Source organism: Rhinolophus hipposideros, assembly GCF_964194185.1.
Source record: "Rhinolophus hipposideros genome assembly, chromosome: 8".
Classification (NCBI taxonomy): Eukaryota; Metazoa; Chordata; class Mammalia; order Chiroptera; family Rhinolophidae; genus Rhinolophus; species Rhinolophus hipposideros.
In genome coordinates, this window is record NC_138054.1 from 49079652 (window position 1) to 49105688 (window position 26037).

The window sequence follows — 26037 nt, forward strand, 5'->3', positions numbered from 1 at the left end:
TACGGCAGGGCTTAATTAATATTATCCAACAACCTCATAGCTGGAACCTGCTCCCCACGTGCACAGAGGAAGCCACCATCTGTATGCACAGGTAATTACAAACATTCCAGAGACTCTGCCCTGAACCCTGCAAGCACATCAAATATTCTGTAAAAGGTCACCCAGCAAACAGCTCTGATCAATCTGGGCTCAGGCGGAATCAAATCCCCTAAATAAGATCCACTAGAGGCAGTGTCAGGAAGGTCAGAAAAAACCCTATTTCACATCTTGAAGCATTTTCACCATGTGGAACATTTTAGAAGAAGAAGGGAAAGGAAGGGAAAGGAGAGAGAGAGTGAGAGAGAGAGAGAGAAAGAGAAAGAGAGAGAGAGAGACTCCAGAAATAATAGAATTCCAAATCATTAAATGTTAAATGATCACAAAGTGAGCTGGGAATTTATTTTGGCCCCCACCTCCTTCTAGTAATCTAAAAAGCAGTGGATTTCAAAGCAGGCCATGCCAGGATTCAAAATGGAGTTTCACACCTCCCCTCCTCCACCTCCCCAGTGTGTCCCCACTGTGTACCTTTGTCGAGCTCGCTTGAAATGTTCCATGATGAGGTAGGCACTAACTCAGCAGTGACTGACAACTCTGTTTCTGAAAAGAAAAAAGAAGGGAGGGGAGAAAGACAAGGGCAATATTAACCAGAGTAACTTATGGGCTGTTAGAAGCATTACAGGAGATTTCCAAAGACCCTGACTCGGAGAGAGACCACTGCCATTCCATAGCTTATTAAACTGGAATGGCTGCTCGACTTGCCAGGCAGAGGCGCCTGCTCTATAGAGCCTATCCAGATGAACAATCTGTAGGCCAGACCTGAATATTTTAACACACGGGCTTGAAAATTAAAATACAAATATTTCATTAATGCAAAACCAAATATGCAAGAAATGTCTAAACAATATCAAACATAAACTTTTCCATTTGCTGTTAGAAGAAGACTAGTCTTGGATGGATCTATTCAATACCCTTCCCATGAAAACCAAGAATAATGTTGCTCCTGCTGCTGATTTCATTCGTGTTTGTGAATGGATAGCATTTCTATTAACAGAGAAATTCATTTTTCTATACTGAATTTCTATATTGAATTTCTATATTGAATTTATTTCCATATTGAATTTCTATATTGAAATTTTAAGTCGAGGTAAAGGAAAGCTTTATCTAGGTAGTCATTTTTGGTAACTAAACTTATAATTTTTAAAACTACCATATTAACAAAAACATGCAAATCAACAATCTAAAGGGCATCATATACTATGAAGATGTTAAAACTCCTCACTAATATACTGTAATATACAAATAATGTTTTTGAAAATGTAAGCCTTGATCCCACCCAACTAGCACATTTTCACAGGATTGCACTAATCTCCCCTTAGGGGACGTCTACACACACACACACACACACACACACACACACACACACACAGACTGTATTACAAAACTTTAGTGCTATGCAGGATCTCAGAGAGCCCAGAGCCTAGGTTATTAGACATATGGCACCCATACTATCACTACCCTTCCTTCAATCTGGTGCAGACATCATTTATCAATCATGGCATTTGGTCTATTCAACCTGGGATCTGCTTCAGAGTCCTTCAACACAGTACTCTAAGTAGCCACTGAAAGTGGATCTGAGTTGGAATACAAGGTGAGCTTTAGTAAGTGGAAGAATTGGGATTCAAATCCAGATCTGTCAGACTCCACTACCCGCATATCTCCCAGCAGCCCATGCTACCCAGTGCTCAATGTCTGTGCAACCCGAGTGGTTTCACCTTCCCTCTCTCTCACTTCACCTTTTCACCTAGATAAGCATACTTTCTACATTTCCTTCTGTACTGCTGGGGCCTGCCGCACGGCCATAGAAGCCACACGCCATCATCAGTGAGCTTTGCCAAAGGACAGGATGTTTACCCACGGAGACCTTGCCGAGGCCCACTTGTCGCTTGTCTCCTGGGTCTTCGATCAATCTGCCACACATGGCAGAGACAAAAGGGTTGTTTGGTTTGTGCATACCTCCGTGGCTTGCCTCTTTCCCTGTCCAGGTGGAAAAGAAAGCAAGCTGGAAAGAAAGTAGACAAACCACACATACTCGCCCCACCTCTAATGGCCCTAGTCAATTGTAACATCCTGAGCCCCAAAAAAGCACAGATTCTTTTAAGGGGACCCGAAGTCAGATGGGGCAGGATGGCAGGGATCTTGAAGCACAGCGAATTCCAAAATATGAAACCAAAAAGAAAAGTTTCTATTAAACCTGGGATCTGCTTCAGAGTCCTTCAACACAGTACTCTAAGTAGCCACTGAAAGTGGATCTGAGTTGGAATATAAGGTGAGCTTTAGTAAGTGGAAGAATTGGGATTCAAATCCAGATCTGTCGGACTCCACTACCCGCATATCTCCCAGCAGCCCATGCTACCCAAGAAAGAAAAATGCTTAACACAAAACCATGGTAGAAGGTAGGGCGCTTGTTATCAACCACTTGTCCAAGAATGGATATTTCATGCAGGTGATTTCACCAGGAAGAGCTAATTATCTACATTTTGGGACCCTCCGCATATGACTCTAACCGCAACTCCACACTGATCCCCATCCTGCTGCCACCCACTTTGGCTCTTTGAATAATAGTCCCTTGTTTGCACTATTAGGGGCTACTGTGGTTTGCCTTCTAAAAAGGCTCATCAAGCACTCCAACACCTAGACTTCAGGGAGCTTGGGAATAGAAGCATGGCAGCTCCGGCAGCATTTCAGGCACAGAAGCAAAAGGTGGGGAAGTGGTAGGATTAAGACAGATCTGGACAGCATTTACATTCAACATTTTCATAGCTTCATCTTACTGCTGCTCACAGTTAAAATGCCTGCAATATAGGTTTCATTTTATGGTATTAATTTTATAGAAAGTTAGTTGTATTTCACTTGGTTTTTCTAACCTGAGTTTGAATTGCTGATTGGATATAATTTGGGACTGATGACAAATGCTTCTTGGCACTGGTAACAGGGAAACTGTCCCTCACGTGTCCCTGGACAATGATTACCACTTGTTTCTTGGGTTGCAGCAAAGACGATTCCAATTTACAAGCTCATTAGGGATTGTGATGATTCTAAGGAATTTTGTGCTCGGCCTCAAGATCTATTCCTTCAGATAGCCACATGTTCAGCTTCTCAGACAAAATAATAATAAAAACAGATAAATATTTTAAAATATGAGTAATCGCCCCCCGAAAAATATTACCTTCTGATGCCACTTTTTTAAAAATTAAAATTACTAATATTAAACTTTTCACTTACTTTATGTGGGAAAGTTCAATATTAGTACCCCCCCCCTAAAAATCATGGTGTTTAATAAGTTTTTCTTCACAGAAAGGCAGGCTGAGCACATCTCAACATGACGTCCATTGATTCCAGGGTCAGCAGCAGTGTTAAAGAGAGACATGATCGCCAGTGTTGACCCTGTATAATCCCCACTGATGGATTCAGCTCCTCTCCCATTCTCCTCACCATGGCAAAAGGATCAGGAGATATTTCATACCGGGCTGGCAGCCTCTCTTTGTGTAAAATTATTGTGGCAAGAGCAAATCAGTAATGTGCCAACTAGGAGACAGTAGTATATTTAATGGAAATACCCACCTAGATTAAAATACTAATCTCTGTCACTTACTAATTTTGTGACCATGAGCATATTAGTCCTGGAAAATGGGGACAGGAAAGCCATCTCACAGGACAGCAGTAAGGATTAAATTAGATAATAGACCAAAAGAGCCGTGCATGGCACGGGGACAACTCAAGACCATTGTGCCTTCCCCTCTGTCCATAGTGAAGGTAGACAGCATTCATCCTCTCATGGACATAGTACTCCAGTTAGCTGTTCTGTCACTGTCTAGGTTTGAAACAATGCATACGCCAGGCTTTTAGAAAGACTATTTCACATGCCTTCCTAATCCAAGCCAATCTTTTCATTTGGTGAGGTTTTCCTGAATTGGTCACCAGTTCTCAAAGAACATAAGTGTTTTGATGTGATTTTATCCAATTTAGGCAAATCAGGCAAGTCTTAGAAAACTCCAGCTCTTATCTTTCCTGACCTCTGCAGGAGGGCAAACCATTCTTCTCCTGATTTGATCAATAGGAGCTATTATCTTTGCACTGACGATTGACTTTTTGGCACTGATTTTGCAAACCATAAGGTTTTGGTATTTCAGCCTGAACAGTGGGAGTGTTATTTGGAAGGAAGCGGGGGTGGGTGGGTGTGGGGGGAGAAGCTTTGAATCCTCCTCATTGATAAAAGCCTGTGCTCTCCAAAAATATTACTGGTTCATCTCAGCAGTTGGCAGGTAGAGACCCAACGTTCATAAGATGCAGCAACTAAGCACCCAGCCAGGACACATCCTGTATCCTAATCCAGTGATACGCAAGGTTATACAAGCACAGATCCGCATACTCATGCCATCTGTGTCCAACCCACTGGTCACAAAGTGTGAGGGAAAAAGTGGTTACCCCAGTGTCTTTCTTGTAAATGTGCCAAAGCCATTAATTTGTTGAAGAAAAATTAAAAATAACCCAACATTTGTGGTGTTAGGCATCTTCTTATATAGAGGAAATTGTCTAAACAACAACAACAAAGGTGTCCAGGTTTTCTCAATGTCTGAGAGGCTCTGCTTGTGCTTAGAGATCTTCCCAACAATTCTATAAGGTATGCACCATTATTCTCTCCATTTTAAGACTGAAGAACCTGAGGCAAAGATATATGTACTAAGGCACTTGCCTACTTAGCTCATTGGGGTGGGGATGGGGATTGTGATCAAACCCAGGTAGTCTGCAGGCAGAGCCAGTGTCTCAAATTGTGCCCAAATGAGGGGTGGGGTGGGGACTGAAAGGCGTGCTCACTTGCTTTATGGCTTAAGCCCCCTTCAGCCCCACAGGACCCTTGCGCGCTCTAAGCTCTGCAGAAAGTAGTTTGAGAAACAGTTGCAGAGGCCACACCCTTCTCTCCGCAGTGCTTGGTTCCCTAATTCTAAAACCTAAAAAGGGGGTGGGCAACACAAAGGGAGGAGAGAGAATACTTCTTGAGTCACACTTAAATGCCTTTTTTTCCCCTTTGGAAATACTATTCTTCTTCTTTTTTTCAATCCGTTAAATTAATATTTCAGATCACATGTAGTTCTTGCAGTTAAGGGAATTATGCTACACAAAGCATCATGATGACACACATCTCCTTTAAAGTGAATATAAATAGTCTTGAAAACTATCTTACTTAAAAACTATCATACTTGGGCTCTCTTCCATGGAACTCTACAGATTCACTCTCACTCATTCACTCACACATCCATTCAACACACATGTGCATGAGCACTTTCTATGAATAAAAACTGGGATTAAAAAGCTTGACTTGGTCTCTAACAATGTTCAAGAACTTACAGTCTAGCAGGAGAGGAGTACAGGTATACAATTATAAACAGTGTGACAGAGCAGCAATAGAAGCAGACAAAAATGGCCTCCCCAACCCGCGAGTCAGTCCTCCCACCTCATCCCAACTAGGCTAAAAACACCCAGAATACCGAATAAAATATCACAAGAAAAAACATAATGCACAGCTGAGTTGAAAGAAAAGGACATTCTCAGGTGCCAACAAGGAAGAGAATAGTAAGTGGAAACTAACACAGAAGGTGCCTTTAAATATAGGACTTCCGGGCTGGGTACTGCAATTTCAATGCTCCTTTTGAAAATCAAAGACGTGGCCAGAAGGAGATCTGAGTTCTTGCCTGAAGACTTTACTAGAACCTGGGAAAGTCTGTCTGTCATCTGTGGGAAGGGGCTGGACACACTTCCCCCAATGGCCCAGACAAGCTGCTGGGACTCTTGGAGTCTCTCCAGAACTTGGGTAGGGGAGGGGAAACTTCTGGTGTAGGGGAAACTCTGTGTAAAGACCAGAGAGTTCCAATGGACCCTTCACGGAGTTTCTCTCCACGGTTACAACTTACTTAATAATGGTACAACATCAAAACCAGGAATTTGACATTGTTACAATGTGTGTGTATTTCCATGTCATTTCATCACATGTACGTGTGTGATGAAAACACCTCCGCAATCAAGACAGAGAACTATGTCATCACCAAAGATCTCCCTCCTGCCATACCCACCTCTCTCCTCCCAACCGTACCTAACGCCTGGCAACCACTACTCTGTTCTCCATCTCTATGATTTTGTTATTTCAAGAATGTTATATAAACAAACTTATATAATGCCCTTGAGATCGCCCAATTTGCTGTGTGTATCAATGGTCTGTTCTTTTTTAGTGCTGCATTGTATTCCATAATATGGAAGTATCATACTTTGTTCAACCATTCACCTTAGACATTTGGTTGTTTCCATTTTCTGTGTATTAAAATTACAACTGTCAGGAACTCACAGCCTTTGTGCTAAATACTTTATTTCAGTAAGAAGGAAGTTAAATCTAGAAGTTACATGCAAGAATAATAAACAAATAAATTGTAAACCATGTTGGAAATGTTAAATAAGCCTTGACTCCAAACCAAATATGTGATAAATGGTACAAGAGAGGTAAAGAGAGGGTTCCAAGACAGCACTGAGAAAGAGTACATCTTCCAGATTGAGGAATGGGAAACCCAAGGATCAGGGCGTAGAAAAAAATTGTTCCAGTCTTAGAAGAGGCCTGTGTATCAGAAATACTATGGCACATAAGGGAAAGCGCAAATAACCCAATAATGGTCATACTCAATTACATAGTAGTAACTTTTTCCAAGAGGTAAACAAAGAGGAATTTCAAAATCCAGGAATTTCTAGGGTATTATTTTGTGTGTTGTTTTTCCTTAAAGATAAAAAGGAAACATCTCTTCTAGTTATTTGGAAGATAGGATCTCCTTAGGGCCAGTGCAAAGAGAAATTTCAAAGTTGCTCAAACCTTGATAATCTCCAAGAAGTCCAAATGAATGGACCCAAAGTTAGCACTCCCTCATACACCCACGGTGCCACTCAATGGAGGCTCAGGGCAACAAAAGAATTAGTTTATTTCTGGCTTCAGAACAAGTTGTCAAAGACAGAATAAAGCTAAAAAGGAAGCATGTTGAAAATATGCTTAGCTCAGAAACTGGTCTTATCTCCCGACAGAGGTTTTATTTCATTTCCTTTCAGGTGCTGCAGACACCTTAGACTTCCAATGACATCAACAAACTTCACTCTTTTCTTCTGATTTCCACTTGGCTGCTCTTCCTTATGTGCTTTTCCCCTCAAAAGTGCCTCCTGGCAATTTTTCCTTCTTACTCATCCTGCTGTGTCATCTGTCTTTGTCTTCTGGTGTTTGCCATTTAAATTTCCCCTTTGTGTGGCCCACGCACACTTTCATTTCACAAGCTACAATCCATTTTGCAGTAAAAGTCTACTACCCTGTAATTGTCTCGTGCCAATTCAACGTCACCGGTCACTCAAAAGAAACAAGAGAACCAAGAAAGATGCTTTCCTAGCTGCAATTCCATGACAGCCTGGGAGTTTATTCTTGCAAAACAAATGAAGTCTTGGTTAAATGCTATATACAATGGGAATGAAGTTAAGTTGTGCTGGGTGTTGCCTAAAGCCATAGGAACTTTGGTAAACTAGATGGCCAGAAAGGATTCCGTTTAAAACTCCTTACTTTCACCTGGAGTTTATGTGCATTTATTTGTTTGTTCATCCATCCATCCAACAAATATTTATTGAGCATCCACTTTCCTCCAAACTAGATAAGTGCTAACTAGGTACTGGGATGTAATGATGAACAAAATCAAGGTTGTTTCTTACTTCATGGAGCTTCCTCTGTGGTAGGGACACAGACAAGTAAACACAGAATTAAAATATAGTATAAAAAATGCTGTGTATGGTATGGCGGTGGGGGTGAGGATAAAGACACTTAGCGCAGTCTTGTAGGATCAAGCACTGACCAAATATTTTGGTAGTGAACCTTACATGGTTTCTGGAGAGCCAGATATTTAGATGGACACAAGAAGCCTGAATATTCTAATTTCTTTCCTTGAATAAAACAGGCAAGAAGTGAACAAAACGCTGGAGACTCTATAGGGGGGAACTCTTCACCTGCCATAATCACATAACTGACCTCGCCTGCAGAATTTGGCTACTAAACGGAGCCTTCTATTAGAAACAGAGAGTGGCTCTCCTAGGTTTAGTGATTTAGCTGTAGCCCTATCCACTTCCTAAATCAATTAGTCAACCAAGACTGGGTCTTTTGTGCTTTTATCTTCTTAGCAACGTAAATATCTGCCAGGACTAGAGGTTTAGTCTAACCTGTCTAAGAGGTTCTAAGTTTCCATTTTCTTTTACCTTTCGAATTTACACTTGGCCCCGGAAAGAGAAAATATTTGTCTGTTCAACATGGCACTCTGCACAGGTTAAATGACTTCTGCCCCAGTCAGGTCAATGGGAAACAGACTTATTTGATGCACAAATTTCATCTTTTTGAAATAGTATAATGCTGACATCAATAAAATCTTGCTCGTGTTTGAACCTCAAATAGAATACTTCTGTTTCAAACTATGTTTAAGTGACAGCAAAACAACATGCAGTTCAACAGGAAATAAAATAAATCTGCTAACTCAGTGATACTCAGTTTTCTATTGAAAAGACAAAAAAGAAGAAAAAACACTTGGAATTACTCTAATTTTCTACTTTACAGTTTGCACTTAATTCTATGGTCCACATATCCTTTGGCCACCAGTGCGTAAGTGTTCTTCCTTTCATTCTGATTAGACAGTGAACTTCCTGAGGGCAAGGATCACGTCTCACACTTCCTTTGTGTCCTTCCATGGTTTCCACATTATCCTGGAATAAGCTAGATGGGAGGCAGCATAGCAGAGGCATACAAGGTGATGTGTGGACTTCGGAGTTACTCATGTTGAAATCCCAGCGTTGTCACATACTAGCTTAAGACCTTGGGCAAATTACTTCACACCTCGAAACCTCAGTTCCTCATTCATAAAATGGTCATAATAGTAAAGCCCTTGAAGCACTATGAGGAGGATTAACTAGGGAAATACTTGGAGATGTGAGATCAGTGCCCAGCCAGTGGTAACTTTCAGCAAAGTAACAGCTATCACTATCCGGTAAACTTTTCTATTTACCGTAGATACAACTTGAAGGATATTTAATACAGTGTCATCTAGCTAAACAAATACAGATTCTTCAAACCCTATCCCTAAACGATTAAATCTCCCTAGGTGAGTAGCCAGCCTAATACTGGCCCGCTATAAATCACCAGTTCAGGGAAACTCAAGTAATGACATGCCTGCAAAAAAAGGTTTAAAGGAACCGAGACGTTTAATGTCATTTAAGAATTAAGGGGAAAGAGAGTTGGCAGACTAAAACTAAATTCTTGTTTTCATCATCAAATTCCAAAGTGGTCAGCAACCTCAATATTGAGACTGCCCAAAGAATCTTAACCAAGAAAAAAAATGGTTACCTCTTGAATGTCTTTCAAAGACAAATATTTATGTTTAACTTAAAGGTTCCCTTAACTGGTTGACCAATGATGTAGCCAATTAGACTTTTAGGAGGAAAATTATCAACCTGTAAAGAGCAGGGCAGTATTGTCTCAACCAGCATCTGGTACGGGACGTAGGAACTCAATGGCTGGGAATTTTATGTTTAGGGAGCTCTCCACCAAATGGGCAAATTGGGCACACTCTAAAAATGTGCAGTCATCCTATTCTAGGCATAGAAGGAGAGAGAAACAAAACCCTTTTCAGTTTTGATTCTCAGCCACGTACAGCACTGACAAAGAGAAGCCCACGTTGGATGCAGTTGAAAAAGCAATTAAGATTCCAAGCACCTTACAGTAATACAAGTACCTTGTATTTAGGTAGCACTTTTCCTTTCAAGAAAGTCTGTACACAGAACAGACATTAGCTCATGACTCCACATGTGAAGGATCAAGGCCCGAGATAATCATAGCCTGGTTGGAGTTGAAGAAACCCAGACTCGGCCTGAGACTTGCCTGAGGTCCCCTGGTATGTCATCAGCTGCCAGGAGGACGTAACCACGATCTTTCTCACCCCAACCTGGCTCCACGCTGGCTCTCTAGTACACTGATGATGAAGCCTCTTCCCCAATTTTAAGGTGTTTTTTTTAATATATATATATATATATATAATCCCTTCTAGCACACTGTTAATCCAATCAGTTAAAAGTTCCAAAGAGTGAGGAGTAAAATGTTTTACAAAGAACTGTTTTCAGAAAAAAAATCTATTGAAAGTATAATTTGTACCTTCTGGCTGTCCCTAGACACCAAATGTTTAAGTTAATGGGATTGTGAGACTCCTGGATTAGTGGAAATTATTTTAATCAGAGAGGTACGTTTAGGAGGATTACTGTTATCCTACAAGATGGTAAGATGGTTTTGCTCCAGCCATATTAGCCTGGGCGTGTAGGATCAAGATGGCTGGCAATTTTCAAATACTTAATTTACCTCAAATTGCTCCAGTTTCAAATGCATTGCCCGTCTGGACTGGGTTTCCTGTACCATGTCATTATTGATAGCCTGGGGAGATCAATAATTGAAATTTAATAGAGGGAAACATTAAGCAGAGCATAGGTTGGGACCAGAATCCCTTCCCAGAGCCTCTTAGTTTAATCTCTCCCTCTTCTGAGATCTCAAAGTGTTTTATCTATTTCTCTCTCAAGACACTACACTTTGTAAGATGACCTAGAATTGCTGCAGTGTACTTCTTTACTAAGATTATACCATGTTTCCCCGAAAATAAGACCTAGCCGGACAATCAGCTCTAATGCATTTTTTGGAGCAAAATTAATATAAGACCCAGTCTTATTTTACTATAAGACCAGGTCTAATATAATACAACATAACATAATACCGGGTCTTATGTTAATTTTTGCTCCAAAAGACGCGTTAGAGCTGATTGTCCGGCTAGGCCTTATTTTCGGGGAAGCATGGTATGATTCTTGAAGCTAAAGATGAGGTCTTATATCTACATTACTCACAGCATCAACTGTTGCTGATCAACACAGTAGGCACTCAACAAGTGTTTTCTGAATGCATAGGTGATATAATAGTAACTGTAGTCTCCATGTATTATCATGCTTATTCGTGTAAGATTGCAAAATGGCTGTAATTCATTCCTCCCTGAACCCACAACCTTTTGTAGTTCTTCCCAGAAGAGATGGAGTCTACCTCCTCAACTTGAATCTGGGCTGGCCTTTGTGACTTGCTTTGGCTAACAGAATGTGCCAAGACTGGCTTGACCTATATCAGAACGAGGAACCACCCTGCCAACACACTGACTCATGAGATAAATAAATGCTTGTTGTTTTTGGTCACTAAGTTTTGTGGTCGTTCATTATATAGCATTATTAGTGGGTAATAGATACGCATTTAACAGATGAGAACACTAAGGCTCAATGAGGTTCAAAACAAGCCTAACACCACATAGTGGAAAAGCCAGTATTTGAATCTAGTCTTTCTGATCTCAGAGCCCACAGTCTTTCCCCGAAATATATTACCCAAATTTCAAACGTTCTTGTGTATTCAGACATAAGTTTGAGAAATTAAAGGAAGAAACAAATGGGGGAGGAGCTTCCTCTTACTGCTGTGAAGCACAATGAAGAACTGCCTCCTAGAGTGAGCCACCCCAGGGTCGGGTGTTGGTACCTCATTGATCATATTTAAGAGATTCAAGCAATTATCTGGAAGAAATGATATTCCCACATCCATAAACACAAAGCTCAACTAAGAGCAACTGCTATTCAAAGTTGGTGATTTGGTCATTCCCTCGTGCAATATACTTTTTATTCATTGTCTTATCAGAGAGACAAATAATCTTGCATGTAGTTAATTTTGTGACTATCCTCTTCCACCACCAATCTGTAAGACTAGTTTGGTTTTCAAACCTGATGGAAACCATTTGAGTTGGTTGTCAGGTACTGATATCTGCATCTGAAATGTAGGTCTACCTGCAGCCTTTAAGCAGCTTTGGTATTTGTGGCTGTAGGCATGGGAAATTTTCACAGCAATGCAAGACCATGCTTTGGATTCGGTAGCGAGCCCCTCTGATGCAAAAAGGGAGGGCTCTTCCTCCTCACAGAACTGTCAAACAGCAGCATTTCAGGAGGTCTTCCTAGTCAACTGCAGTGAACAGGAACGACCAATGCTACCGTGCACATGATGGATGGGGCAGCCTGTTCACTCATGTATGTCACCTACCAAGATGGGCTACTTGATCTCTGGCTGATAAGAGAACGTTCTTAATAGCTGCTTTTCTTAGAGAAGGTGTATATCTTTCCCACATGGAATGCGGTCATCCATTTTCAGTCAGAGGTGACCAAGGTATTTGGGGAAATTTGTTGCAACTGGTGGAACCGTTTGGGAGAGAGAAGCAACCAAACTGGTTCTGTTTTGCTGCTTTTCCCTTGAATTGAGAGTCGAGGTCCCATATTGCGATTCATCCACTAGAAGTCTGCAGGCCTTCCCCATAATCTTTCTCTGCAGCCCTCATTTTTCCTGACCTTCTGCCTCAAGGTCCCCAACCAGCAAGTGTATCCTCAGCACATGGGAGAAATTTATTTAGCAATCATGGAGTGGAAAAACGTTTTCAAAGTTTGACACAAAATCTAAAAGCCATAAAAAGAAATATGATAATTTGATTGCATTAAAAATATTCTACAAGGGGGATGGTAGAATGGCACAGTTAGTTAGAGCTCGAGCTCTGAACAACAGGGTTGCTGGTTCGATTCCCATGTGGGCCAGTGAGCTGCGCCCTCCACACCTAGATTGAAGACAACGAGCTGCCACTGAGCTGCCGGAGGGGTGACCAGATGACTCAGTTGGTTAGAGTTGCGAGCTCTGAACAACAAGGTTGCCGGTTCGATTCCCGCATGGAATGGTGGGCTGCACCCCCTGCAACTAAAGATTGAAAAAGGTGACTGGACTTGGAGCTGATGGGCCCTGGAGAAATACACTGTCCCCCAATATTCCCCAATTAAAAAATTATAAAAAAAATTCTACAAGTGAAAAATCAAAAATAATATTAAAACACAAATGAGAAACCAGGAAAAAAAAATTATTGTAACTCAAAAAGTAAAGGGCTAGCTGCCATAATATAGTAAGCTAATGCTCCTACAAATAAACAAGAAAAAAAACAAACAAACCCAGAATACAATAGATAAGTGGGCAAAGGAAATAAATAGACAATTTACACAAAAGAAAATATATGTGGTTCTTAAATACATGAAAACATGCTAAGCTTACTGATAATACAGGAAATGTAAATTAAAATGTCAACGAGATGTCATTTTTCCCAGTCAGATTAGAAATTTAAAAACAGCTTGATAATACTATATTGAGGGGGATATGAGGAAACAGGGACCTTTATATAGGTAAGAGCATAAATTGGTAAAATTTGGCAATACTTATGAAAATTTTAAATGCAAATACCCTGTAAACAGCAATTCCACTTATTGGAATTTATCTCACAGATGTCCTTAAACATGTACGAAGTGATATTTATATAAGATTTTTAATGCAGTATTGTTTATAACAGGAAAAGATTGGAAACAACCTACTTGTCTAACAACAAGGAGACTGGTTAAATAAATTAGGGCCTACCCAAGATTTATAATGGAACACATGCAACTGTTAAAAAGAATGAAGCAGCTCTGTATATACTGATTTGGAAAAAAAAATCGTCAAAATATATCCCTAAAATAAGAAAAAAAGCAAAGTACTGTACATGTACATAGAAAACTATGTTTTATTTGTGTAAAAGCAAAAAAAAATAATGTTTACATGTTCTTATGTTTGTGGGCATATATAATACATAGTTATATATAATATATATATGCATACATATACTGTATATATATACATATATATATATATATTCTTATCTGTATAGTTATGCGCTGCTGAATCTCAGTGATACACTCTAAGAAATGCCGTGTTAGGAGATTTTGTCATTGTGTGAACATCAGAGAGGGCACTTACACATACCTAGATGTACACACCTCGGCCAAATGGTACAGCCTATTGCTCCTAGGCTACAAGCCTGTATGAGGCTGCTGCTGGCGTCACACGGCATACTGTGTTACAGCAAACTTTTCTGTTTTAGTAAGTAGAAAGAGTACACTCTAAAATAATGATAAGACGCATAGGATAGTAAACATATAAAGTAGTAACAGTCATTGATTATTATTACAAAGTATTATATACTGATCTATACTTTTACTCAGCTGGCAATGCAGTAGGTTTATTTATACCAGAGTCAGCACACACATGTGAATAACGTGTTGTGCTATGCCCTTACAATGCCACTAGGCGACAGGAATTTTTCAGCTCCATTATAATCTTTTTTTGTCCTATTATAATCTTATGGGATCACCATCATATATGTGGTCCATCATTGACCAAACTTTGTTGGTCGTATGTGGTACATGACTATATAAATATTCTTTTACATATAACACACACATATGTGTATGTGTATGTACATATAGCTATAAAAGGGATACACAAAAATTGGGAAGTGTCTACATCTGAGGAGGAAAACTGGGGGGGGGGGAGGGAACCTTCAAGTCAGGGGTGAAAAGGAGACTTACTTTTTATTATATATCCTTTTGTACTTAAAATTTTTTATACCATGTGCAAAATGTGAGTATCTGTCTGTTTGTTTAAGAGTACTCAATGATTTCTCTTTCATACAATGAGTGCTTCTCTCAAGGTATGCCCAGTACGTTATGGGACCCCAGAGGAAGAGCACCACATCAGAGTGGTGGGAAAGTAATAGACGTGATCATCAAAGGTCACCAAGGGATGCTGACCCTGGGATTGAATCTTGAAGGACAAGTGGACATTAGCTAGGCAGACAAAAGGGTCTCCTGTACAGGCAGTCAAGCAAATTACTACAAACAGTAGTTCATTACATATTGCTGCATGTGCATGTTTACTTTTTTGGAGTACTCATCTTTATATCCTCCAGTGCCAGGCACTTATTAGGTACCTAATATTTGCTGAATCTCACTGATTGGTAGGCAGAAAGGGACATGGGTCAAAAGATGCAGTATCTGCCTTAATGGCTCACACAGTAAGGAGGGGTAGCTGTGATGGCAGTAAGCCGGGGGAAGAGGCAATACACGAGGAGAAGGACTTCAGCAAATCCGACAGTAACTAGCAGAACAATCACGAGTAACATTTCAAATATCAGTGATCATTCACAAAGCACCTTTATACACGTTTCCACAAACATTTACTGAAGCATTACTATCCACATTTTAGTTATGGCAAAACCAAGGATTGGAGAGTGATATGCCAAAAGCCATTGCTAAAAAGGGGCCAGTTAAGACTTGAGCCCATGGTTCTGTCCCCTAATCTGCAGTGGTCTCTACTTAAACCATCATTAATTAAATCTTTTTCCTACGATGTGTGTATATATTCCATCTCTTCAAACACACATACCCTGAGCAGAAGTCGGCATGACATAATTAACCTAGTACAAGGATGATGGTTCCATTCTCTGGCATTTAATGTGTCATCATCTAGTACTTATATTACCAACTCTGTTTGACACCTACAAGGGCTGTGCTTTTTTTAAAGGTTCAGAAAACCAAAGAAAGAAGAAAAGAAAGGAAGGAAGGAAGGAAGGAAGGAAGGAAGGAAGGAAGGAAGGAAGGAAGGAAGGAAGGAAGGAAGGAAGGAAAGAAGGAAGGAAGAAAGAAAAAGAAAATAAAAAAAGGAAAAGAAATTATCCCCAAAAGTTACAATTTTAAAACATAAAATCAGGGAATTTTGGTCACACTGGGCACACATCACTATTTACATTCTCCTTTTCTATTGTCATATCATGTTCTCCATTCTGTAGTGTGAAATGTGAGAGGCAGAGTTAGTCAAGCAAGAAAGGTGACACAGAGGAGGGAAGGGTCATCACATTTCATGACAACCATGTTGATGATGGTAGACTGGCTTCCCTAACACACTTAGAGGTTAATGGCTACCGATAATCCCCCTTAGGGTATTCCTTCTTTGTGCAAAGACACCCCTAGGCCTTCCTTTCTTGACCTCAAAGAAACCCAAAGGCATTCACTCTTGATATCTGCAAACTTCCTCAGGTAGCAGAGCTCAATGGGTATAGCAACTAAATCACAAACAATGAAATCTGCTGTATGAATAAATCAACCACAGCCCAAATTAGACATGGGAGACAATGGTGACCACAGGGGTGAAGAAGAGCTGCTTCTCCCTGTCATTCACTGGTGACTGGCTGATTTTCTACACTGTGAGGTGTAACATGCCTGTGATCAGATGCTTCTCACCAGGCATGGATGGCACCATTCCAAATGCATATGTGGCAAACAGGCAAACTAAGAAGTGACCACATTGCCTTGACTCTGCAAAATAAGGCCTGATTTAGCTGCATGTCAGCAGTCTGGCAACCCTAAATATTTGAAAAATGGCTGCGAACTATAGATAAATATTTTTCAATGTTGTGAGGGGTTAAAGTGGAAGTCACAAAACCCAAGCTCACGTGTATCAATTGCAAGTGAACCTACCAGTTTTTTACTAAAGACAGGGTTTTTAGTTTACACATAGTTTTAATTGCTTTCAACGACAGTAGTGCCTCATGTTAGGAGGATTCTGGGTACTCTATTAAAATGCCAAGAAAATGAGTTATTCCCCCTCCCCCTTCAGCTTTTTTTTGTTTTGTTTTGAAAGGAAAAGAATCTGGCTTTTACCTTTTTATTTTATGTAAACATATGACATGTGCTTAGGAGGATGATACATGAGTAACTAGGTTTTCAAACATACAATTGAGTTGCTAGGAGAGAATGCTATTCAAATATTTTATCCTCAACCAAAAATACAACTTCCCTTCTCTGGAAAAGAGGTGTGGGATTTTGTTTTGAAGGGTACAAAAGTTCATAATAAAACCAAAAAGTCTTTTTGGATGTCAAAGAGCTCAAAAAGCAAAGGCATTTAGATGAGTTAGGCGTGTAAACCAGAAACATGCAGAATACTTTCAACTACTTTGGAACTTTCAAAAACAGCACCAGTATTTGCAAGGCCCTCCATTCATCCTTCCTAAGGGCAAGTTTGGAAACTGGCAATTTAACTTGGCATTGGAGAACCAATGAATTACACAGGGTGGGGTGGGCTGAAGCAAGCTCTCCCTAGACTTTCATGTCTGAAGACCCAAGTACAAAGTGCTCCTTGGAGTTTCAGCCAAAATACCTATATACCCAGCCTTCTCTTCCTGGGCAGTCTTCAGGTGTTCACTTCAACAATTGAAAAGGCCTATCTCAACGAAGCATGTGACTATGTCAGAACACACAGCTCCACATCTAAGAGTACAACTCCATTTTATTTCACAAGTACAGCCCTTGTGCCCTCTGGCTGCTGGGAGACTATGAGGAAGGTATGGAAGCTGGGACTACCTGCTCCCTCTTAAGGAGCTGATAGCTAAGAAGAGAAAAACCAAGTGGAGAAAATTTCAAATGATGCAAGACTGATCCTAAAGTGAATAAAAGAAGTGCTGTAGACATCAGGCATTCTGAGCAATGAGGAAAAAATGTTGGGGAAGAACGAGGGGCAGCTTACTATTTAACTCATTCACCAATATCCACATGTCCATTCTTCCATATAAGTGTCACTGTGAGGGAGTAAAACCAAAAGAATGAGAGAGATAATGAAATTTCCAGTCACTCTATCCTACCAGACAAACTTCAGTCCAGAATCAGTTGAAACACTCGATGAGCGACCGAGAAACCACATCATTAAGAAACAGTTGAGGGAACCCAGAATGTTTGGTCAAAGTAAGAGAAGACTCGTGAATGACTAATGGCTGTTTTCAAATATCAGAGAGATGATATGTGGAAGGAAGATAGGATTTATTCTGTGAGGTTATAAACAGCAGAATCAAGACTGATGAATTGAAGGCAACCGTTAAACACAACGTACAGAAATTACACCAAGGCAGGTTTTAATTGAAAATAAAAAAGATATTTAACACTGAGAGCGGTCCCAAAAGAGAATGGACTAATCAAAGACCACGAAAAATCTAAAAGCAAATATTCAGTGATAGCTTCCTATTTTCAGACACTGAACTACATAGCTTATACACAAACTGTCTCATTTCATCCTCATAATTTTATTATAATTATCACCATCATCGCCTTTATTATTCACACTTTACAAAAAAATAAACTGAGGCACAGAGAGATTAAATAATTCATCCAAACTCACACAATGAGTATGTGGCTGAGCCAAGTTTCAAAAACAAAGTCCATGTTCTTACAATTATATCACACTGTTTAAAAAAGAGTGTAAAAACTAATAAGAGTAGGTGAGGGTGTAGAAAATTTAGAATGCTTGTGCATTGCTACTGGGAATGTAAACAGGTACAGCCACTGTGGAAAATGGTACGGCAGTTTCTCAAAGAAGTTAAACATAGAATTAGCATATGATCCAGCAATTCTACTTCTGGGTATATATCTCAAAGATAAAAGCAGGGGCTCACACGCATATTTGTACACATGCTGTGTTCATAGCAGTATTCTCCACAATAGCTAAAAGGTGGAGTCAACCAAAGTGCTCATTTTCAGAAGAATGGATAAACAAAATGTGGTGTATACATACAATGGAATCTTATTAAGCTTTACAAAAGAAGAAAATTCTGACGCATGCTATAATAAGGATAAACTGTTAAGACATTATGTTAAGCAAAATAAGCGAGTCACTAAAGGACACATACGATATGATTCCAATTATATGAGCTACCTAGAGCAGTCAATTTCATAGAGACGGAAAGTAGAACGGTGGCTGCCAGAAACTGAGTGGGAGAAAGTAATGGGGCATTATTGTTTAACGTATACAGAGTTTTAGTTTAGAAAGATAAAAACGTTCTGGAGATGGATGGTGATGATGGTGATAAAAACAGTGAGACTGAACTTAGTGCCACTGATCTGTATGCTTAAAGATGATTAAAATGGTTAATTTTATGTTATGTATAGTTAACCACTATATTTTTTAAAAGAGCGAGCTGTCCATGGCTAGAGTGTTCAAGCAGAGACTAGATGTCCATATGTCAGACATACTGAGAAAGGGATTATTATTCCTGGGACTGGATTAAATGAACTCTGAGATCCCTTCCAACTCTAAAATTCTATGACAAGATAAGCACTTCATCAATTACAGAAGTGAAAAAAAATGTTTTATTTTTCCATAAAAATACAGACTACCTTTTATCCTGGAGTTTCCAAGCCTGGACCCTGAGACAGCTGGGTCCTGGAGTTGATTTACAATCAGATTCTCTCATTGTTTGTAAAGCATATTACCAGAAAACCATTTCCAGCTCCATTTTAATGAGGACCAATTTGTAATTTTTTTGGAAACCCTTGACTTCCATTGTTATAGAAAAGATACAAGAAAAGAAAACGTAGGTCTTGCAGTTCAAGAATTAATGAAGGCCCTGAAACAATTATGCCTTAAATATACAGAGGTCTCCTTAATGTAAATAGACTGTATTTCACAGCAAATCTTCTTAGAACAAGGGATCCATTTCAGCATGACAGAGTGGGCAATGTAACAGGGCTATAGTCTGCACTCAATTTGAGATTTTACTTCCGTTGACGTTGACTAATGTACAAATAGCCTGGCTTAAAGGATCTGGGAAACACTAGGTCACAGTGTGAAATATATGCTAATATAGCACAATTTATATAAAAATAGAGGAATGTAAATAGCTAACTGAAGCCAGAGGTAGTCGCTCCAGCCAAGTGGGGACTGAGGAACATTGAAAATGCAAAGAGAATGTTGTTCTGGTTAAAACCTCCAGGAACATGACCCTCAGGTTTTCTTCCAGTTTAAAAGCAATGATAAATTAAAACCGAATTTCTGCTGCTATCTGAAAGCATGTGTGTGTCTCTGCATTACTGGTCAGGACATGACACGTTAAATAATCAAAATTAAAAGTCGGTATGATACAAAGAGTAACATTAAATAACTTGTCCAAACTCACACAACCAGTCCCTACAGTTGAGAAACTAAAAGAATAGTGGGGAGAACCTGAGAGCCCACATACCTTTTAAAAAAGGCAGTACGCTACTTTGGCAGGCAGTATGACAAAGTGGAATAAACATGGTTAAGAACAACTGTTCTTTATTTAGCGCTTATGGGTCAGGCATAAGAATTTCACACTTATTATCTTATTTAATCCTCACGATGTGGGTTAAAGACCAGTACAACAGGGGATGCAATTCAGTCACTAATAAATTCCACTGAAATCATTCCACAGCAAAACCATGGCTGACTCGTCTATTTGCCCTTTCCCAGACTCAGGCAGCCTCTTGTACCTCCTACAGCTTATGACTGCTTGGATCTGTGTAACAGCGTTCAAGGGAATAAAACAGCAAAGGCAGAAACAACAGAAAAGCCATTGAGGGATTCTGGGTAATTGAGGCAGAAAACCCAGAATTTAAGACCTAAAGATGAAGTTGAAAATTACATACAATTTATTAGATGGTGTGGGTTTGGTTCTTGTCGGCTGCTGTCCATCTTCCGTGCCATAATCCACCCACCAAATGGCCACATTTGTCTAAGATCCCCCTGGTTAGAACCTTCACTGGCCATCTATTGCCAGTTTAAAGACCTCAACCGAGCATGCAAAGTCCCTTATAATCTTGTTTCCCATTATTCCAGCCATGCTCAATTACAGCTCACCAGTCCAAACACATTCTTCCCTTTCAGCCCCTGACTCTTTGTACTGGAACACCCATTTCCATTCATTGTTTAATATTCAGGTTAGGATAGGGATCATATCTGTCCAGTGTCTCATTTACTGCTGTAATCTCAGTGCCAGGACTACAAATGGTGCTGAATAAATGTTGACTGAACGTAGTAATGAGAGAAATACAGAAAGACATAAATGAAATAAAGGAGGGAGGGAGAGAGAAAGCAAATTCTCTTCTCTTGTCTTACATCCTTCCAAGCACACATCATCCCCTCCTCTGAGCTATACAGAACCTTTATACACCCCTTTATTCTGTTTTTCAAGTTTACCTATTTCTATTAATACATTTTTTCCCACCTAGATGCTCAGCGTCCTAAGGGCAGGGGCGATATCTGTCTAGACAGCCAATGCTTAGCTCAGTGCCTGGCAGTAAATAAGAAAATATTGAATAAATCTTTGGAAGGTCTTATAAATCCCACTTTAAGGAACCATTTAGGTACCAGTCATTTGGAGGTCCCAGCCAACATTTGCATTGGGTTCCTGTGATTCAAGTTCGATAGACTAGATAAACAAATATCTGACAAAATAGGGTCCAAGTAAAGACTTTTTCTGTTTTGGTGAGCCAATCTAGATTTATGCACCAAAGCTCTTACTCCTTAGAAAAGCTAAAATGGTCTTCACTCAGAAGCTGTTTATACACACTTTTCACAAGCTCAGTTATCAGATTTCCCAGTCCAGAGTTGACTAGACACAACAAATTGAGAGCAGGAAAGGAGATGGAGGTAGATAACTAGAAAGTACTTTGAGGAAAAAGAGAGGACACCCAAGGACTCAAAAAAAAAAAAAATTTACAGCTTGGGGCAATTAGTCCAGAGTTCAACAGACTGTGGGTATGTACCCTGTGGCAGCACCATTCAAGAACTCACAATGATGACCATGCATTATTGTGGAAAGGTAGCTCTCTTAAGGAAGACAGAGGTATGTGGGCAATCCATTAGGAGTATTTCCATTAAACAGCAAACCATTTGGCATTTAATGGGGAATGCTTCAATTAGTTGGAAAATTCACGTAGGTGAAACAGTTAATGAGCTAACAATGTCAGATATTAGGCATGTTCCTATAGAAACCAAAGAGACTTCCTACTGTGTATCTGTCCATTTCCAGCTATCCAACACATGGAAAAGGACCAAAAGAAACATCAGCATGAAAATACACTTTAAGTCTGGGGCCTAAATGCAATTCCAGGAGGGGCTGCATCCCCAAACCAACTCCTGAAGGCTGCAGGAGCCCTCACTGGCCTTCTGCACAGGAACTGTGATGCAAAGTCAACATGAAGTCAACAGAAGCAGCTAGCTCCAACACCCTAATGACAATTACAGGACCAGTATCCAAGATAGAATTAGCCAGGAGCAGTTCTCTGTCTGAGCTACACGGCAATCACTATGCACTTAATTTAGTCCTATTCCATGTGGTACCCTTTTAACGACAGACAAATAGCAAGTTTTAAATGTGACTGGTATGGGGGAAATATTTAGAGGGGGAGGGGCCAGCAGTATAGAGGCCCCAGAGCTGTCTCTCACTGACCAGATGCCTTCCTTCCATTCCCACCCCCCTCACAGTTTGAGGTTGCCAGGACAATCTGCAGAGATATCTTGGAAGAAAATATTCCCGATACCCCTCTCTCCTAGTATTCGGCCACTTTCATTCATTCCACCTTGTTTGGAGCTCATTTTGTCCCAGGCACTAAACTAGGCAATTCGACATAAATGATCTCATTTCTAGGGCAAATTTGAAAATAGCATGTTTCAACTTGGTCTTCCTGTGGCAAATTTGGGAATGGCATATTTCAATTTGGCACACAGCAAGAGAGCCTATTAATAAATAGACAGAGGCCTGTTTAGAAAATCTTATCTCTGCCTTGCTAAGAGAAAAGGAGGGAACTAATGTTTGGCAATCGCCTACTGGGAGCCCCTCAGGTGGGGTACTTTGCCTCCCCTTTGTATCTTATTTAATCTTTACAACAACCTGGCAAGGAAGCATTATATAGTAGATGACGTAAATTGTGGCTCTAAGAAATTAATCTTGGCTCAAAATCATGCAGCTAGTTGATGTCAGAGCCAGGGTGCAGACGTGAGTCTGGTGGACCTTGAAGGCCAAACTTTAGTCCATTCTACTATAATATTAAAAAATCAGGATGTTTTCCTTTTGGACAATGGGGAGCTAAACGATGTTTTCAAGTGGTGGTCTGTTGTAATATCATCCTAAATCAACCGAGTTGTAAATCTTGATGGATTGCTAAGTACCAGCCCACAAGCCTGACCTACTGAATCTTTCTAAAACCGTAAAATCTGGTTCAAAGCAGCTTCAAAAATAGCCCTAACTCGGGAGTGTAATCACAGGTTAGCTTCAGAACCCTGAAAAAGAGTGGAAAGACCAACCTCCACTTTTTTAGCCATCACTTCTAGAGGGGTCTTCCTTTCCTTGGTTGCCCCTTTCTCAGCAGTGTGGGCAGAGCGCAGGGCACTGGACAGTCCTCCCCATCCTCAAGATCAATCAATTAGATCTAGAGGCAGAGGACTTGCTACGAGCTGCCAGGCTTTGGTAGTTTGGGGAAGTAGTAAAGAATAAAGAACTTTCAGAGAGAAATTCAGGTTATCGCACAGTGTCCTCTGGACCTCAGTTTCTTTATCTGTACAATGGGGGAGTGATATAATAAAATCTCTTGCTGACTTTTGTTATGATAATTAAAGATAATTTATATATAGTATGGAGCACAATGCCTGACATATGGGAGGCTCTTAATTACTACAACTGGATATTTTAAACATTCTCTTCTACTGTTGTTCGTGAATATTTTATGTGCTTAATAAATCATAATAGTATGAGGTAACTTTTATTGAGTGTTTACTATGTGCCAGTCACCGTTCCAATTACTTTTTTAATCATCACAAAGTTCTTACAAGGTAGGTACTATTATCCCATTTTACCAGTAAGAACACTAAGGCACAACCTAAGTGTCCTTTGATAGATGATTGGATAAAGAAGACGTGGCACATATACACAATGGAATACTACTCTGCCATAAGAAAGGATGAAATAATGCCATTTGCGAAAAGATGGATGAATGATGAAAGTACCATGCTAAGAGAAATAAGTCAGACAGAAAAGGATAAGAACCATATAAGTTCACTCATATGTGGGATATAAAAAGGGAAGCAACAAATGAACAAATAAACTCAGAGTCACAGACAACAGAAGGGTGGTTACTAAAGAAGTAGAGGATTTGGGGGAAGATGAAGAGGGTAAAGGGGATCAAATATATGGTGTAGGAGGGAGACAGTACTATGGATGGTGAGCACACAATGCTATATACAGATGGTGTAGAATAGAATTGCACACTTGAAACTTATATAATGATATTAACCAATATCACCCCAATAAATACAATTAAAACTCAATACATACATACATATTTTTTTAAAAAAAGAAAGAACGCTAAAGGACAGATTAAATAAGTTGCCCAGGTTATATACCTAGTTAACCAGGGACTCTGTTTGGATAGCCAATGAGCTTCACACTACTCCACTGGTGTTAATTAGGGTTGTTATTTGGTATTATTATTATAGCTCCTTTTAGCACCAATGGGATTCAGATTCAAATCCTTGAAAGCAGCTCTTCAGCATATTCTCATTTATCAAAATCATATATTTTAAACTCCGAGAGTCTGTGAAAAGGACATTCAATTCTCTGGCACTTAATGCAGTCTCTTCAGTTTAACTTCCTGGCTATTTAAAGACTTCTTGAGCTTGCTCCAAGTTTACTGAGCCTACTTAGAAAACAAAACCTTCCTAATGGCTTTGGTTTTGTGGGCTTCGTAAACATTCTTCAAATGATAAAAGGATCACATGTGGTGTTATCTTATTGAATAATGGTCTGGTGTGTCTTCTCCTAAATGAAATGTTTGAATAGTGTTTTTGTAGGCCAGTGATACATTAGAATAATATCATATATTTATATAGTGCTTTGCAATTTTCAAAGTGCTTTCCCAATTACTGTCTCATTTGATCCTCACCGCAGGCTTGCAAAGCAAGCAGGGTAACTGTTATTACCATCCCCATTTTATAGGCAATGTGGTCAAGCAAAAAGTATCCTGGGCTTTGAAGGAAAACAGAATAGGGTTCTGTTCCCTGCTCCTCGAGATTCTAGCTGTGTAACCTTGAACTAGTTTTCCTAACCTTTCTAAGCTTCAGTTTCTTCCTCTGCCAACTGGGGATAATAATGTACAAGGTTATAGGGAAGATCAAATGAGATCGTCCATGCAAAGCTATTAGAACAGGGCCAGCCACCTATTATTTCATTATTATTATAAATTATTTCATTATTTATCTTTATTTTTAGTATTATTTGCTCCCAGGACCAAACATCATTAAAAAGAGAGAAGCCAAAAGTGAGGCAGCAAGAGCAAAGTACTGAAAACAAATTGGGCAAAGTGGGCTTCATTCTCTTTTAGGCACTGGTTGCCAAGGAACGAAATGTGCCGCTCCAACTGGGTAGACCATGTTGGAAGAGCACCAGAGTAAGGGAAATGAATATGGACTTGCTTTGACAGTCTCAGAGCCCCCACTTCTGTGCCAGGTACTCCTGCTCTCCAGGAGCAAACCTGAAGCCCTAGGCCAAGCCTACCTCCCCTGCCTTCCACCTGTCTTTCTGCAGGCAGAGACTAGGCTGAGCCTTCCAGCCCCGCCAAGGGATGCCAGACACCAGGCTCTCAAGCCATCACGAGGGAGCCCTGCCTCAGCCCCATCTGGCAGGATCTACATCCTGATCGTATAATTGGATGAACTCCCTTCTTATCTGAGGGTCCTTTCAGAAGACAACAGAGGATCACTCTCCAGGCAAGGAGGGCAGAGAACAATCCCAACAAGAAAACTCTGCCTTTGAGACAAGCGTCAATCTCAGCTTCAGGGAGGTTTCGCTTTAACCTTCTCCAGACATCCAAGCCCACCCCACGTCCCAGGACAGACAAGACTACAGAAGCTGGGGCAGAACCTCTGCGAGGAAGAAGTAGCGGCTGGGAGGCTATGGGACCCGAGTCCTCTTCTGGCTCCATTCTGGGCTTAGCCAGCAGCTTAACCTGTTTGACTTCAGTCTCTCCATTAGAATGGTCTTCTCATCAGTGAAAAAAAAGATTGCCATGAGGATGAAATGAGACCACGGAGGTCAGCCTTTAGCACCGTGTCTCCTATAGAGTAGATGAATTATCGATGGTGGTAGA

At 40.2% G+C, this 26037-nt stretch overlaps 1 protein-coding gene across 1 annotated transcript in view; it reads right to left on the minus strand.

Moving 5' to 3' along the window:
- ROR1 (receptor tyrosine kinase like orphan receptor 1) overlaps positions 1 to 26037 on the minus strand; it is a 379097-nt gene that overhangs the window by 165627 nt on the left and 187433 nt on the right. Inside the window, exon 2 of the mRNA XM_081055997.1 lies at positions 565 to 636. Within this exon, the coding sequence (XP_080912123.1) occupies positions 565 to 636 (72 nt within the window). The remainder of the gene's footprint in view (positions 1 to 564; positions 637 to 26037) is intronic.